This window comes from Cadophora gregata (assembly GCF_030347475.1).
Source record: "Cadophora gregata isolate MNR1 chromosome Unknown scaffold_9, whole genome shotgun sequence".
Lineage (NCBI taxonomy): Eukaryota > Fungi > Ascomycota > Leotiomycetes > Helotiales > Ploettnerulaceae > Cadophora > Cadophora gregata.
This window is the reverse complement of record NW_026695932.1, coordinates 1,499,913-1,515,027: the sequence shown is the minus strand read 5'-3', so window position 1 is coordinate 1,515,027 and position 15,115 is coordinate 1,499,913. Positions and strand designations below refer to the sequence as shown.

The 15,115-nt window shown below is 48.4% G+C and overlaps 8 protein-coding genes across 9 annotated transcripts; 4 read left to right on the top strand and 4 right to left on the bottom strand.

Moving 5' to 3' along the window:
* Positions 1-597: 597 nt before the first annotated feature.
* ONS95_014795 (uncharacterized protein) lies at positions 598-2,381 on the top strand. The gene is made up of 3 exons (XM_058508470.1): positions 598-1,346; positions 1,394-1,560; positions 1,609-2,381. The coding sequence occupies exons 1-2, from the start codon at positions 1,265-1,267 to the stop codon at positions 1,540-1,542; spliced, it is 231 nt and encodes a 76-aa protein (XP_058356157.1). The 5' UTR covers positions 598-1,264; the 3' UTR covers positions 1,543-1,560; positions 1,609-2,381.
* A 496-nt stretch (positions 2,382-2,877) lies between these two features.
* Positions 2,878-4,411, bottom strand: ONS95_014794 (uncharacterized protein). The gene is made up of 2 exons (XM_058508469.1): positions 3,863-4,411; positions 2,878-3,811 (listed from the first exon to the last, which is right to left on the bottom strand). Exons 1-2 carry the CDS (start codon positions 3,980-3,982, stop codon positions 3,260-3,262), a joined length of 672 nt encoding a protein of 223 aa, XP_058356156.1. The 5' UTR covers positions 3,983-4,411; the 3' UTR covers positions 2,878-3,259.
* A 310-nt stretch (positions 4,412-4,721) lies between these two features.
* Positions 4,722-6,054, top strand: ONS95_014793 (uncharacterized protein; the record flags this gene model as incomplete). The annotated part of the gene is made up of 4 exons (XM_058508468.1): positions 4,722-5,208; positions 5,264-5,806; positions 5,862-5,983; positions 6,031-6,054. The coding sequence occupies 4 exons, from the start codon at positions 4,722-4,724 to the stop codon at positions 6,052-6,054; spliced, it is 1,176 nt and encodes a 391-aa protein (XP_058356155.1).
* An 84-nt stretch (positions 6,055-6,138) lies between these two features.
* ONS95_014792 (uncharacterized protein) lies at positions 6,139-6,537 on the bottom strand (the record flags this gene model as incomplete). Its single annotated transcript, XM_058508467.1, has 2 exons — positions 6,139-6,426; positions 6,484-6,537. 2 exons carry the CDS (start codon positions 6,535-6,537, stop codon positions 6,139-6,141), a joined length of 342 nt encoding a protein of 113 aa, XP_058356154.1.
* A 593-nt stretch (positions 6,538-7,130) lies between these two features.
* Positions 7,131-10,769, top strand: ONS95_014791 (uncharacterized protein). Of its 2 annotated transcripts, XM_058508466.1 has the most exons (5): positions 7,131-8,043; positions 8,093-8,889; positions 8,937-9,338; positions 9,389-10,247; positions 10,413-10,769. In XM_058508466.1, exons 1-4 carry the CDS (start codon positions 7,929-7,931, stop codon positions 9,986-9,988), a joined length of 1,914 nt encoding a protein of 637 aa, XP_058356153.1. In that variant the 5' UTR covers positions 7,131-7,928; the 3' UTR covers positions 9,989-10,247; positions 10,413-10,769. The 2 variants fall into 2 exon arrangements, with proteins under 2 accessions (XP_058356153.1, XP_058356152.1); XM_058508465.1 differs by having other exon boundaries at positions 7,131-8,889; positions 9,389-9,952; positions 10,014-10,769.
* ONS95_014790 (uncharacterized protein) lies at positions 10,188-12,043 on the bottom strand (the record flags this gene model as incomplete). Its single annotated transcript, XM_058508464.1, has 1 exon — positions 10,188-12,043. The coding sequence occupies exon 1, from the start codon at positions 11,421-11,423 to the stop codon at positions 10,188-10,190; it is 1,236 nt and encodes a 411-aa protein (XP_058356151.1). The 5' UTR covers positions 11,424-12,043.
* A 27-nt stretch (positions 12,044-12,070) lies between these two features.
* Positions 12,071-13,257, top strand: ONS95_014789 (uncharacterized protein; the record flags this gene model as incomplete). The annotated part of the gene is made up of 2 exons (XM_058508463.1): positions 12,071-12,512; positions 12,560-13,257. The coding sequence occupies 2 exons, from the start codon at positions 12,071-12,073 to the stop codon at positions 13,255-13,257; spliced, it is 1,140 nt and encodes a 379-aa protein (XP_058356150.1).
* A 38-nt stretch (positions 13,258-13,295) lies between these two features.
* Positions 13,296-13,593, bottom strand: ONS95_014788 (uncharacterized protein; the record flags this gene model as incomplete). The annotated part of the gene is made up of 2 exons (XM_058508462.1): positions 13,296-13,544; positions 13,591-13,593. 2 exons carry the CDS (start codon positions 13,591-13,593, stop codon positions 13,296-13,298), a joined length of 252 nt encoding a protein of 83 aa, XP_058356149.1.
* Positions 13,594-15,115: the final 1,522 nt, after the last annotated feature.

The window sequence follows — 15,115 nt, the reverse complement described above, 5'->3', positions numbered from 1 at the left end:
CTTCGCGGGACCAGCGCATGGGTAAATGCTAGTGTTGCAGCAAAGCTCCAGAGCCTGGTTCGGTACGATCCACGGATGCAGCCCGGGGGAAAGAGTTTGCAAATCGCCAGCCATCCAAGCCTGGGAATGGATCAAGATCTCAGCCGAAACACGCAACACCGTCCTGATTTGGTGATCAACCAATATTCCCTCCACCCAATAGTAACGTCCAATTTTCAAGGCGGGTGAGAGACCAGAAAAAATTAGCGTTCCCGCCCCTCTTAGCAAGGGTTCCCGTTCTACACAAGCTTGACATTAGCCTTTGACGATCGTCCGCAGCTTACCTCTTTGACTTCCAGGTAAATATAACCTCCTCTGTATAGTTGGTTAGTACTATAACTTGACGTGTTTGTTTGGGCTCACCATGTGCTTATAGTTTTCAATTTCGTCGCGTGAGTGAAGAAGGGAACCAGATAGCGGAAGGAGTTCTGACTTCTCTCGACTCGGGGAAGTAAGCACCGCCTTTTGAGATTCACCGTTGGATGATATGAAGTTGCCAATGAAAATATAGACCGCACAAGAAGGATTTAAGGGCGGTTGAGGTGCCTAGCCTGGGAATCCCGCCTCGAACTGTGCCATATATCTGTAGATGCATGCGTATGCAGCTGAACCTATCCGACATCCTTGACATCGCCTAGTCCCTCCTACCAAAATAGCCTGGTCAACAATCGCAAGGCATATGCTCCCAACTGATCTATCCTCGTCTAACCTGCCCACATCAAGCTACGAGATGCCCAAGCGTTGCATCTATCGCTCCGATTTGCACCTGGAAGGGATCAGCAGAAACAGTTGAGCGGCTATTGGTGGAAGGTGCGACTGATGACTGACTGCGTTAGACGGACGCATTATCCGCAATCCCAGAAGGACAGCTGAAGGAGGAAGCCGAGTCGTATCAAGCATAGCTTTCTTTTTCTTTCGACTTGGTTGCATCCAGTAGTTCGCCCGGCGTTCACCCATTCCCTGCTGTCCTCTCTTAAGCAGACGAAGGTGTGTCGGTATAGTGTATTCCAACATGTGAGTAGCCACGGAATTCTTACGCTAGGTGATTGATCCATGTAATGCAGATGATCCATTGTCAGCCCATTGAAGAGCTGGAGTATAACTGCGTCCATTTGCTAAGACATGTCTCCGGTACCAAAACAAACCATCCAGCCATCCAGTCAATAGGCCAGCCAGCTCCCCCAAGCCAGTACTACTAATCCAAGCATATGAATAAAGGATATATATGATTGATTGCTGCATCCATTCGACACCATTCCACCACATAATGCCTTTGGTCTGGGTCAGACCAAATCCTAATCCAAATTGTTTGTAGAATCCTCTTGGGATAAGGAAATACTGACTATCAATCCAGCCGAGCCAACACCACCTCCGAATCGAACGACTCCTGACGGGGAAAACCAGCCTCCTCCCCCGTACGAAGCCAAACCACCTTCATCCTCTCAAGAGCCTCCGTCAGATCGCCCAGAGAAGAAACAATTAGTTTTCACAGAGGCAGTATAGCCTCCACGAGTCCAGACGGTATGTCTACTCCTTCTATCGAAGTGTATATTTCTAATAGATCGAAAGCCGACCTGCCATTAATATACAACCGTCTAAAACCACCACCATCTCTATTTACATGGGCAAGATCAATGCTCGGATGGAACAAAACGGGTGAATACTGGTCATCTATTCTTCTCGGTGTTCTTAGGTCAGATAGCGAAGGGCTGGGACTCTGGCTAGAACAGAATGCAGTCGTCTCCTGTTCTGAATGAGCTCGTGAAGAAGACAGACGCGAGGTTCATCTCTTGGTATCGATGATGGTTTCGTTCAGTCTCCAAGTCAAATTACGCGATTCGTAAAGTTGAGGGAATAGCAGAATTACTTCAGTTTACGCTCTCATTAATTAACCACTTGTTGCTTTGAAACTTCCACCTCATGATCCCCAAGAGATACCTCGCTTTTGACTTGCCTCATTTTATTGCCCAAACTAAAGAGAGGTGGTACATGCATCTCCTTGACCGTCCACCCTAGAGTAGCATCTTGACATAACGAATGAAATCCCGTGGTGATGTTAGATCTTAAGATCCGTATCGAAGTATTTAGTGACTGCATTATACCATGATTTCTATCCTTGATATTAGGGGAGTAGAACGAGACAGTCAGAAAATCCTTACCACCTTCTTTCATCTATAATTGTGCGGGTGTGTTGACAGAATCGGCCCTTGTGGTGTGACTGTTGGAATCAGCAACCAATGGAGCCCTTCATGCAAGTGAATTGTTGACACCATGCTGCCATTCACCGCCCTCAACAGATCGAGTGTTCGCCTGGGCTTTGCATCCCCAGGAGTGATTGGCCAGTGCCACCGAATCAGATATGGATCAATGTTAATGAACTGCTCATAACGGTGTGAGGTGCATGTTGCTTCAGCTGTCCAATTGTCCCGGCAGAGCCCGGCACATACATACTTCTCCCGAGTAGGGAGGTCTAGATGCTGTGAAGGCGGCAAGAATCTGCTACTGGCACCCAAGACCCCAGACAGAGACATCAACAGGGTGCCTAGATAGTGTCAGTTGCAGAGAATCGTTTGGTTCATACCTTGGCATACTCCCGCTCTGTAAGTAATCTTAGCTTCATCGCATTTGCCATTTTATTGCTTGACTCGCTGATAACGAGGCTTCGCTATCATGACGGAAGCCCGTCCTATTGGTGGCAGTTCATTCAGATGGCTGACATGGAGTACACATCACTAGGTCATGCGCCTCGGACGAGTCACCATCTGCCAAGGCTATGGGCAGGACAACCTGACTCACGACGACTGAGTTGCACATATAAACGCGGAACGAGAAGTCACGGAACGGAATATTATATCTGTGAAAGAACTTGAGGAAACACCACACTGTCACCTAACCAAAAAGCCAAGAGCACTACGGTGGTAATATTACATATAACTTAGAACTATCATACATCAGAAGACTCGGTCGCTAATCCAGCTCCAGAAAGTTCAACATCACCTCAAAACTCACCAGTGACAACCAGGTGATAGATCGAGACCACTTTTCCGATGCAACTTCATTGACTCACCCAGGCGATGTTCATGGCTGTGGGCTATAACCTTTAGAATGTGCGAATAGTTGTCAGAGTCACAGCCCGCCTTCCATACTTTCGTACAGCAGGCCTCCGGTTGCTGCCATGCCTCGATCTTGTCAAGAAGAACCTGAGATCAGTCAATTAGCACTATACGGCATTTTGTAGAATCCGATGACGAACCTCAGAAAGTTCCACCCATTGACGAAGAATGTCCTCCATACGCCTTCCGCGCTCGAAAGCAGAGAACTTAAGACAGAAGCCGACCCGCTCTTCTTCTGCCCAGTTTTCAGGCTTCTGGCACTTGGCCAGGTCAGCGAAGTTTTCCCCAACAACCACGGTCGTACATGACAGCAGAACCTGGTCTCTCTGACTTAGTTGAGCTAGAATCTCCCGTGTAATGGCACTGTAGTATTTCTCTCCAGACAGCATCTTCTCGAGCTGTTGAATAGCTTCGTTGCGAGTGCCGAGGCCTGACTGCTTGCCAATCTGTTGGATTTCCAGTTGAATGCCATTGTTCTTGCTGCTAATAACCCCCTCTTGAGTTCTCAGGGTAAAGGAATCGTATGTGCGAATTCGTTTGAGCTTCTCTTGAGATTGATAATCCTCTTCTGCGCCCTCTATACATCTTCGGGCACGGTTGCCGGGTGAAGAATCGAGCCAGCAGGACCAATCCCTTACCACCTGATAGTTGAAGACATCCTTCATCTCGTCAGTAAGCTGACATCTGAGAAGCTCGGTTAAATGACTTACAGCTACACTTGAATAGCTGTCCCCAGTCGTGCTGCAGGTTACAGTTGCCTCGTAGATGATCGTAGTCTCAAGAGGAATTGGACCCCCAGAAGTGATCTCAGTGTAGACCAGGCCAGTCATCCTGCATGTAGACAAGGTATGCAGTTGAGTGGGGTGGACAGGTCCGGATACTTCACGCCACTAGACATGCGTGAGAAATGGACCAGTATGAATAATGAGAGGATGCAGTAACGCGAACCGAGACAACAGCGGTGAGAAGTCGAGGAATAAGGGAGGCATCTGCAGGCCGCCTCGTTCTGTTGGTACACCCTCCTATATACGTCCCTTGAGATTGGTAACCTTACGCATGCATGGTCCAAAAACGAGAGCATGAACAGTCCTCCAGCTCGGATTCAGCGGAATCGTTCCCCGGAAATACGAAACGGTCTCCTAGGTTGGGACAGTTTCCCCTTCGGAGCGGCATCCACAGGACCATGGCTATTTCCAATTTGGAGACTTTAACAGCTCTCGCCGAGTCCTCGCTGCAATGCAAGGGCGATTCGCATCGACATGCTGGGGACCCCAGCAACAACACAACAGGGTTCGGGCGAGGAAGAGGCTAGAACGAACCCGGAATAGTAGGAAGCCGCAAGCGCCCGTCCGAAATCATTTCAAACACGCCCGCCTGAATCCAATTCACTCACATCCTGTCTGAAATCATTTCACGCAGACCATATTCTTCTCAACTTACTCACGTCCGTCTAGAATCATTTCACACAGCGCCTGCTCGGCTCATTTTACACACTTCTATCTAACATTACTTTACGCTATTCCTATCCTGACGCCAGCAATACCCTTCGATTCCATTCCACGCTCCGAAATGCCTGATCGTTTAGATGGTTTCTATTACATTGATACTAAAGGCTTAGCGTGGGCTATCGATAAAGTAGACTTTCACTCTTTCTGCTGGAACAGATTAATCACTGCCCTTAAACTGCTCCGAAAAGCTTTGGACAATGCGACCGATGCTAAACCTTTGGCTCTCGTACTCCACAGGCTCACGACCGCGGACAGGTGCTCCGAGGATTTTTCCAAGTTTCTCTTAATTCGCTTTGGAGATTCCGAACCCACACCCACAATGCAACACTTCCAGGGCCTTACGCTTCCAGCATACTTGAATCTTATCTACTCTGTGAACGAGAAACACCTGGGCAAGGTTGAAGAAAAACACCTCCCCAAGGTTGCCAAACACTGCGAGGAAGCCTGCCTACCATGGATTAAGAATGCCGTCATTGATTCTGCGACTCGTGCACTCGAAAATGGTCCAAAAGAACGTTACATGAATTTTCAGGAACAGTTGGTCGATGGTTTGTAATCAGGCGTCCCCTTGATGATCACCACAGCTGATAGTTTGCATCTCAGCTAAAACCGGATCGCAAAATCGACCAGAACCAACGTCTGGCACGGTATCACCGAGCCCTTCAGTCTCCAAGAACTATGCTCAACAGCATGAGCTGGCGACAGGGCAAGCACAAAAAAACAGCCAGTTGCATGCAACGAGTAATGATGGAAGGCAAGCGGACTTGGGCAGGATGACGAAAGAAGCGCAAGTATCGGATCCTCAATTATTCGAGCCGGAGAATCGAAGTTGGGAAGCGTCGAACTCGCAAGTTGAGCGCGATAGGACCAGCCCCCAGCATTACGATCCACGGAATACGATCTCCGCTCCTTTACCTCTGCAACAGCTCGGCATCTCCCAGAACCCCAGCGCTGCAGCCTCAACAATTGAATATCTCGAGCCGGTCGATCAAGTCGACAAATGGGGGTTCTCAGATTCACAAGTTCAACTCGGCAGGACTCGTCTTCCGATCAACAGCCTCATAAATACTATTCCTATCGAGTATCATCCACTACACGACTCTTCAAGGACAGTCCAAGGAAATACCCTGAACAGTGCTGTTCATGGTTCGTGAAATCCTGTTCTCTTAATGTGTTATTGGATGATTGACTTTGGAAATAGGGCCACCTACAACTCAGGATGAAACCTTTCAGGCTGTCAGAAACTTGACAGGAACGGAAGTCAGTGCTTTTTTAGCGGAGGCTCTGAGGCATTTCCAAAGCCTAGACTTGATTACGGACAAGGTTCTTCCAGATGGAATGCTTTCATACATTGACATACGAGAAACAAGACAATCTGCGACGCCACAAATTAAGATTCTCGTCGACCGCTGGATGAGCCAGGAACTGGTCGCGCATGCTATGAACAAGGTGGGGGGAAATTCGGCTATTGAATTCGTTTATGACCGAAGTATGTATAGTACCGCACAAGAACCATAGCGCATACATCTTTGGCCAGGTGCTATATCAACAACCATGTAGCCAGCTTCCTGATCAGGACCCGTTCTGTATTCTGGAGATACATAGCCAGATGCGTCAGTGATACACACATATCCATAGCCACTCTTCTTGTCAATCACAGCCTGACATATCCCTCCAGACTCACTTCCCCCCGTTTCAAAACTGATACCATTATCCGCTCCAGTCGATTCGTCACCCGCGAGTACCAGATCCTGTCGATCACTTATCTAAAGAAGAATTAACGCTTTGTAGTACGGTATGCTAGTGGCTGCAAAATAACCTACCACCTGTTCCCCGGCAGACTTGAGATTCTGCTTGTCCCTCGTCCTCCTCGCCATATTGTCTATAGTATATTCGCTGCAATGTCGGCCTTGGTGTGAGCCAGGGCTAGAGTCAAGGCACCTCAATCTATTGCCGTTCCGAGATTCCTCCGTTTGGTGCTTGAATAAGTAGGAGACTTCTGCGAGACCAAGTTGAAGTCGTATGATCGGTTTCGATGCAGGTTGATGTTTTACGTGCATGTGTGATGGGAGCCCAACGCAGATGACGCTTCAGCTAGAAACCTCGTGCAATTTGTCGGCAAAAGGCTGCTATTATCGGCTGATTTTCTCTCGTACTCGCAGACTCTCCTCGTGCTACTTCCAGTGCGATGGGGTTGCGAATGGACTTCAGCGGACTTGATCCTCATCTACCCAGTGTATCGAATGAAGGGCGTACATCATGGGTCGTTGAACCACGAGAAGCCTGAATGAGGATGTCCCAAAAAATTAGCGGTGCACTGGGATTTTCGTGGGCAACCCCGCCATGATAAAGAAGGCCTTTCCGAAACGCCCGCCGCTCGCGGCATGAAGATTCTGCCTAATGACTGCCTCATTACTCGGGCAAGCAACGCCACAGTGGCTGAATATTTAACGAATTGTCAAACATTTCACGTGAATTGTTACGTTGCCAGATTCTAGGGTTTCAGATGTCGAGCTTTTCCTCCCCAGATCGCCATTTCTGGAAATAAACATGCCTCCACACCTCCAACTATGTACCTCCCCCTACGGCATACCCAATATACTACCCTGCCTCGCCTTTTCCTTTAGTTCCATTCCAGCGCCTCTGACTTGATTCTTCTCCAGCGATAATTGCCTGCGGTCACACGATGGCAGAATTCTATAACGGCTCGGCGTTGTGCGAGCCGTTCGGAGGCTCCACGATCAAACTCTTACCTACCTCCGTAGATAAGCTGTAAGTGGTAGGGAGGCTGTAAAATGAGACATCCCTCCTTGTCGCGGGATTGACGATGAGGAAGACTGAATTATTCTAATCCTACGCGAACTGTGAGGACTCTAACTCGAGCCTCGCCGCAAAAGACCTTTGAACCGGTAGGGTCTTGGTCTTTTAGGCATGGAAACGACCACGTCCGCATGGGTTCCTTATCTCTCCCCACCTGTTCCGCAGAAATCTTCTCATGCGCACTGATCAGTAAATGCAGTGCTTTATTGGTGCCCGCGTCTTCTCGTGGAACCAAGTTCTGGTGTGGAGCGGGCCGATGATACTAGAAATTTCAGAGCCTCACTAGAGGGGAGTTAGCGTCGGAAAATCTGGTGCCTGAGGCCCTAAAATCCGGGGCGAGTTTAATCCGGTCGGTCTACAGCTGCCTCTACATTCCCAGCCTTGTACCACTGATTAAATTCCAAATCTACACCTGGCTATTCACCCGCCGCCATCCTTGAAGTGTATCATGATGAATTCCAAGTCGTCTTTCCTCGCCACTAACCATTGCATGTTTTGCTATGAGCAATTTCCGCTGCGCTTTGTATCCGGCCCCAATGCCTGGCAATCTGTGGTTCGCGCCGGTATACTCTGGAGACCTCGAGTCACCTATTCTGCTAACAGATCTTGCAGTGCTGAGTCTGGACGTCGAAGGCGAGGATACCATCGAGCTTACCAAACCGACCTACCTCCCAAGCAATCATTGTGATGTCGATGTTGCTCTGATCGGCCATTCACGAACAAAAGTAGTTACAATTTCTCGAGAACTGCGAGTCAATCAGACATGCGATAGTGATCGACTGGCCTTTTGCTTTCATAGCTGGTGCTATTCAGTCCTAAAATGGGACCTGAAATGGGAAGTGAAGGATCGTTTCGTCCCAGTCATCTACAAACTCGCTCGAGCTCTTGCACCGGACCCATCGATGTGGGAGGATATTCAAGAAGTACGTCACTATTTCGACATAGCTAGAGTGAGGATGCTCGCTTGCTATGAGAAGCAACCGCTCTTGATGTCGAGGTTACCCACAGAAATCAGAGCCTATATCTGGTGCTACACTGGGTTTTTGACGCCATACAGTGCCTTTGTCCTCGTGAGAACCGAAACGTCCCGTCTCGTCCGTTACCTGCGCTCACCTTTGACTCGCGGGCTGAGTCAATATCAAGGACCTTTCTTGTCTGCTAGTATGGTCTCGGTTTTTGGTACGGAATATATTCAAGGCTTAATGGAAGACAGAGAATCTAAGGGGAATCGTCACTCGATCGGGAATGCGACTCGGTTGAAGTACGTTATAAGTGTTGGAGGTCTTTGTGCGATTCAGTTTCTTGGTGTCGATTGGGAAGGTGACTGGATTGGAAAGATTCCCGCTGTAGACTGTGCCTGGTATGGGATTATACGAGGAGAAGTGTCGACCCTCCGGTATGAATGCAGTGTAAGTTCGACTGACATCCTCGACATGTTTTCGACTAATCTGGGAAGGATCTAAACTGCACAGGCATAACAATCGCTGCTGAACCTTCCACTATTAGCCAAGTGGTGTGGGATCAGGCCGATTTCCCGTCCACGCTCCTGGATCCAGATGCCACATTGTTTGATTTTGATCGAGATGTTATGCGTTCCGAGTCCAGAAGTGCAAAGCGACGGTTTTTCAGATACTTGTCTTTATGGTCCAAGGACGAGTATACAAGGGGAATTTCTGTGTATATTTCTGGACACGGCATCGTTGGTTTAGAGGTTCATTTCACTCGCTTTTCACGGTTATCTGGAACTCGTAAGGGCTGTACGGTACACCTTTCGTTCTGTCAAGATGAACGCATAGCTCACGTGTGGCTTCGCGTTCTCAACACACCGAGCTCCGCATTTGCCACGCCTGCGTTAGTGGTCAGTATCTGGTAGCTGTTACATTTGCTCTTGCTGATATGTCATACTAGATTGAAACAACACATGGAAGACTGCACACCTTTGGATCGTACATTCGACCACCTATGGTGATTGGCAATGGCTACAAATGGATTCTTCTTCAGCCCGAAGGATATATCACAGGGTTGTATCACGAAAACGTAAGATCCGGCATGGCAATTATGAGACTCGGGGTCATTGGTGAAGGTACTTCCTCAGGAGCTGCACCTCTCCGTCCTCAATATCACAATTGTCAATTTCCTTCTCCTCCCATTGGAACCCCGAATGCTGGGCTCTTTTTATCATTCGCTGGTCTGCATGGCTTAGAAAGAGTTGACATATGTCGTGTCAAGACTCGCTGCACAGGGTTAATGATACATTACCTCGACGGTCGTATCAGCGTCCTTGGGCAGTGGCATTCCTCTTGCAACTCGCAGAGGCACTGCATATATGACGGTAATGGGCCAGCTGTTACTTGCATCTCATTCGAGATGTCAAGGTACAAAGACCGTCACATTGTCACCGAAGTTAGCTTCACACCATTCACGGCCAAGGCCATTTCAGATTCTGAATACCGAATTTTTGGTGTCGGAGAGGTAAGGCAGAAGATACATTTCGACTTCGATACGTAGCGTATACTAATACAATCCTGTATAGAATATAGCTTGGTGGTGCTCAGAACGTTACGACGAAGTCTCACGCTGGACCGGAGAACTCCAAGATGTCCCAGAGGAGAGTACGATGAAACAAAGGATGTAATTCTTGCGCAACTTGCAAAAGTCTCAGGTCAAATAAAACGGTAGAGAGCGACATCCCCTTACTCCTGCTTGATTATCCAAAAATATCATCAAAGCAGACATACTTATGATGTTTCCAAGCAGTCCGTCCATTGTAAGTCATTCTCCTCCAGTCATCCTGTTTGGTCGTTCTCGACCTTCCGTTTTTGTCCTTGAAAATGAATTCATCCTTCGACATCCTATGAGTTTTTCTGGTCACCTTGACGATATAGTAGTTGGTTACTGCAGTTGACGCTGTTGCTTGCTGATTATCTCCTAGCTCCTCCATCTGGTCATCCTCGTCGTGTTCTTCGCTATCACCAATCTCACCGCCTGTTCGCTCGTTGTTCCCACCAGCTGCAACACTCTCTCCCGACTGAAACGCCGGGGGGAATGTTGATGAGTTATAAGAGCTGGCTTGGTAGTCGGAGGTTCGATCCATTGATGCGGAAACTTGATAGACTGATGTGGGCGTTTGATAGCTTGATGCGGAGATTTGATAGCCTGATACTGGGGCTTGATAGGTTGATGCTGGAGCTTGATAGCTTGATGCGGGAGCTGGGTAGCTTGATGCGGAGATTTGGTAGCCTGATGCTGGAGCTTGATAGCTTGATGCGGAGCTTTGATGGCCTGATGCGGAAGCTTGATAGCTCGGTGTGATGGTGCTAGCTGTACCATAGGTATGGCTACTCTGACCAGCATGCGGTGTAGGTGGCAGTTGTTTCATCTGCCCAAACCAATATTCAATCTCCCGCCCAGCTGTATCGTCTCCAACGTCTTTGTATTGGCTCCAGTCCCCCATGCTACTAGGACCCCAAAATGGAATCATTTCACTTTGATCACGCCGACATGTCCATAGTCTGACGTGGGCACCAGCCATTGTGGCAGCATACACGAACTCCATGTCTTCTTCACTCTCGAGGCACAATATGCAGTACTCGGTTGCCTGCTTTTCCAGTGCCTTCAAGCTGAATGGTTGACTTGTTCTGGTCCGCTTGCATTCGACGAAGCAAAGGATTCTGATCTTATGGGTTCCTTGCTCGAGATACCGGATGACAATATCGCACCTTTTGTCGGACTGGCTTGCAGGGGGCTGTTGAGAATTCACCATGAAGTTCTCGCGGGTGGTGAAGATGTTGCTGTAAAGCACAACCTCCATGAGCGCAGACGTCTCGTGCTCTTTTGGGTCTGCTATACCAGTGTAAACATTCGCAATATGAGCTCTGTGATACAACGCTTCTTCAACAGGGTTTTTAATAAGTCCATGAGGTTGAAAAGCCGAAGACGACATGATGGGCAGAATTGCCGTTGCGTCAAAAAGGACATGATGCAAAGTTTCGCATGTATTTGGTCGCCATCCTTCTTATATTTCCCCTCGACTCTTGAGATAAGAGTAGACCCGATACAGCCCTCATTTGATTGTGAAGATGGTGCATACGCATTGCATGGCGGACGCCAGTCGGGATACCCTCCACTAGCAAGCCGCAGCTTCTGTCGCAGGCTTGGCCGATGAGGCTATCGCCCGTCCAAAAGCCTGGCGTTTCACGAAACATCGCCTTTCAGGCAATCTCTACCTCCGGACTCACTCTCCCTTGAGAGCTTGTGCCGTTTTGAACAGGGTGTCATCTTTACCCCACTACCTCGAAAACCCCGCTGTCCTAACATCTTGACCGATTGGCCACGGTTAAATGTGAAATAAGACCAAAACTAAAAATGGCATGTTGCAGACCATAATAAAACCTTGACGCAGTCTTTTCCACAAATCTACCTCTACGTTCCAAATCTCTGCGTTCCAAATCTACCTCTGCGTTCCAAATCTACCTCTGCGTTCCAAATCTACCTCTGCGTTCCAAATCTACCTCTGCCTTCCAAATCTACCTCTGCGTTCCAAATCTATCTCTGCGTTCCAAAGCAATCCCTCCCCCAAATGACTTTCGAATGGAAAGCGACTCGCAAACTTTTGTTGACACTTCAGGCGACGAGCGCCTATCTCGCCAATTCACATTGCTTTTCAATCTACTTCAGAATTTTCAACGTGCACCGAAGAAGGGCTTCATCGACTCATGGAGGGAAACAAATAAAGACACAGAAGGGAAATCTACAGCAAGAATCTTTTTAGATGCAGGATTTGCCGCTTGGTTGGCGTACTTTCTCGCCAGAAACGCCGCAAATGCTCAATACCACTTACCCGGGAAAGCTGCCTACATTTATCTTATCGCCGATCTTGAGGAGGAGTCTACCGAACATCGAAAAAAGTTAGCGGCGCAAGTGACCTCTGCCGTTCTACTGGACGTCGCGAAGAAGGTCGACAGAGTGTATGCCAACAGAATCAAACCGCTTCAAAATGAAAACATGTCACAGCACCAGAATAAAAGACCACGTGAGTAAACGTTCAAATCATTCGCTACCGCTTTTTAAACCCATCAGGCACTGCGGACGGCAATGATTATTCAACCCTTTCGTCTACAAATTCATCCTACCCGATCGCGACGTCGCCCAGCGGAAGCGCCCCAACCTCTACCTCCAATGAAGCGCCTGCGTATCCTTCTGTCAACTCGACCAATTACTTTACCGAAGACCAACATATTCTGGTCAATGCATCTCTCTTGGAGGCAACAAAACTTTTCCCTCTAGACCTCTCGGACGCGATCAAAAGGAACCCTTGCCCTAGGAACGGAGATATCTTGGTGGCCGCCATATCAATGACATTTCCGAATACGCCATCCACGAATACGCAATCCACGACTATATTTGAATGTCAAATGGCCATTGAAATCACGGATGACAAGGTATCACATTTTGCTCGAGAATTGTTTGGGGTACGCTTGGAAACAAGGGCTGGGCTGCGATATATGTGTTCCGCTGCTGGCGGCTCCAAGGTACTGCCTAATCCCAAATTCACGCTTCAAGGGTGCCGACGCGACATTATTCCTTCTGCTTTTGGTCCCGAACCGGCTACTGCAATTATAACCAACACTATGTATCAGGAGGATGTCAGGCAGTGCCGTGATTGTACAGACTCTGTATCTATGGTGGTCTCACACCGGGCCGACGATGGGGCTGTCATTTATGTATCTCTAGGACTATGGGAAGGAACACAGATCAGAAAGAAACTCTATTTGTAAAGTTTGATGAATAACACCTCCAACTTACTGATATCATGCTATGATTCTTCTTTCACCTGTCCATTCTTCCCACCGAACCAAAGATTGATACCCTTCTGCACCAAACCTTCTCCATCGCAAGTGCTGTGCTTTTCTGTGGGGTTCTCCCTGTCGCCAGCCTTGTAAACTCGAATAAAACATTCCCGCCAGTACACCCTCTGCCCTGATCCTTCAACAGTGGTGGGGGTGTTGGCGGCATCGCTGAAGAACCCAGCGTCCTTCGTCAGTGTTTGTACGTCGAACGACGACTAGAGAAGATGTCAGAAAAGCCATATTCATAGAGCAAGGACAGACCATCGAGGAGGTAATCTTCAAGCCGGACTCGCATGGACAGCGATCCGCGCGTCGAGGAAAATGCAGGAGCTGAGGGCGTTATTCTATTGTTCGAGACGTTTGTCGTTGGGGACCTCAGTGGAAGTAGGTCAGCCTTGTTCTTAGAAATGACTTGTACTGGGCTAGCATAGCTCGATAGTATCTGAGCATCTGATAGTGCTCCGGCGTTGACGTTGCAATGATGACCTTCATGGTCGGAGGAGAATGGGAGAAAGGGTTTTCCCAGGGTGGGAGGAAAGCGCCAGGTGACCCACCTGGCTGCCTAACACGAGGGTTGGGCATAGATGCCTCTTACCGGCGAAAATGTGACACTGGTTCACTTCGGCCGCAGAACTTACTACGGAAGCCCAAAGATGTGTACAATCCCCCTTGGGAACAGAAACCTCGATTCTTCACGACAGTATTTTGGCGGGCTGCAGACGTTCGTGCGTTCCTGCTACCTCATGAACTTCACTTTTTGAAAAAACAAAAAAAGAAAGAAAAAAGCCTCCTGCGTCTAAATTCATGTTACCTAGTCATATAGTGTAGCTTTACTAATTTTGCTGTACTTCAGAAAGATCGCTTCAGTATTTCAAAGCCTCACGCACTTTTGCAGGTCGGCGACAGCGACAGTAGACTAGTGAAGGGTGCGTCATGGGTGGAAGATTAAGACTTAGTGTAGCAGATTAGCGATAGTAGATTAGTGAATGGTACGTCCGGGTTGAAGGTTAAGACTTGGTGGAACAGCTACTGAAGGTTAAAGCAAGGATCTTGTGATATGCTCCACATCTCGGCGGTTGCTTGTGATCCCTCCATTGACCGGGAGCACAATTTGTGGCTGCAGTCAAGTAGATTTAATGAAACCCGCAATTATCGATTAGCCCAGGCTCAGCTCCTGTGGATCGGCGTGTAACCTCATATAGTAGACTAAGCGAAACAACAACAGAAAGACTATGATGCTTTGCCCGGGCTGGAAGTGCGCGAAGCACTATTTCAGCCTGCTTTGGAAGGGAGCTAAGGTGGCCTTACCATTTCCTGAGTTTAAGGTGGTATGGCCTTGCCAGATGCAAGTAAATTAGTGCGGCAAGAATCTCCGCTGTCCGAGACCCATTCTCATATCAGGACGCCCCAAGATGAGCCTCTGTAATAACTCAGTTGTTCTCAGGGCGCTTTGTATGTTCATAGCATTATTTAATCAAGCCAAGACTGGTGGTGGAGCCCTTAAGGATGGAAAGAGTACCATACGAATAGCTCAACCGGTGGGAACCAGGGTCTTGCTTGCAAACCATTAAAGACATCAATGAAAGCTCACCAATGCATCTTTTCTGCCCGCGTTATCCGTGTCCCTCCAACATTGCCTTAGCTCTTGAATACTGCCTTCTGAACACAACTCCCCTGCAATACATCGTATCTCCCTGTGTATTTTGGCATGGCCGACCTATCTATCAATAACCCCATCTATGTCTTGCTTCTTCCGCGCAGCCTCATCATGTAACGGCGGAGCCAG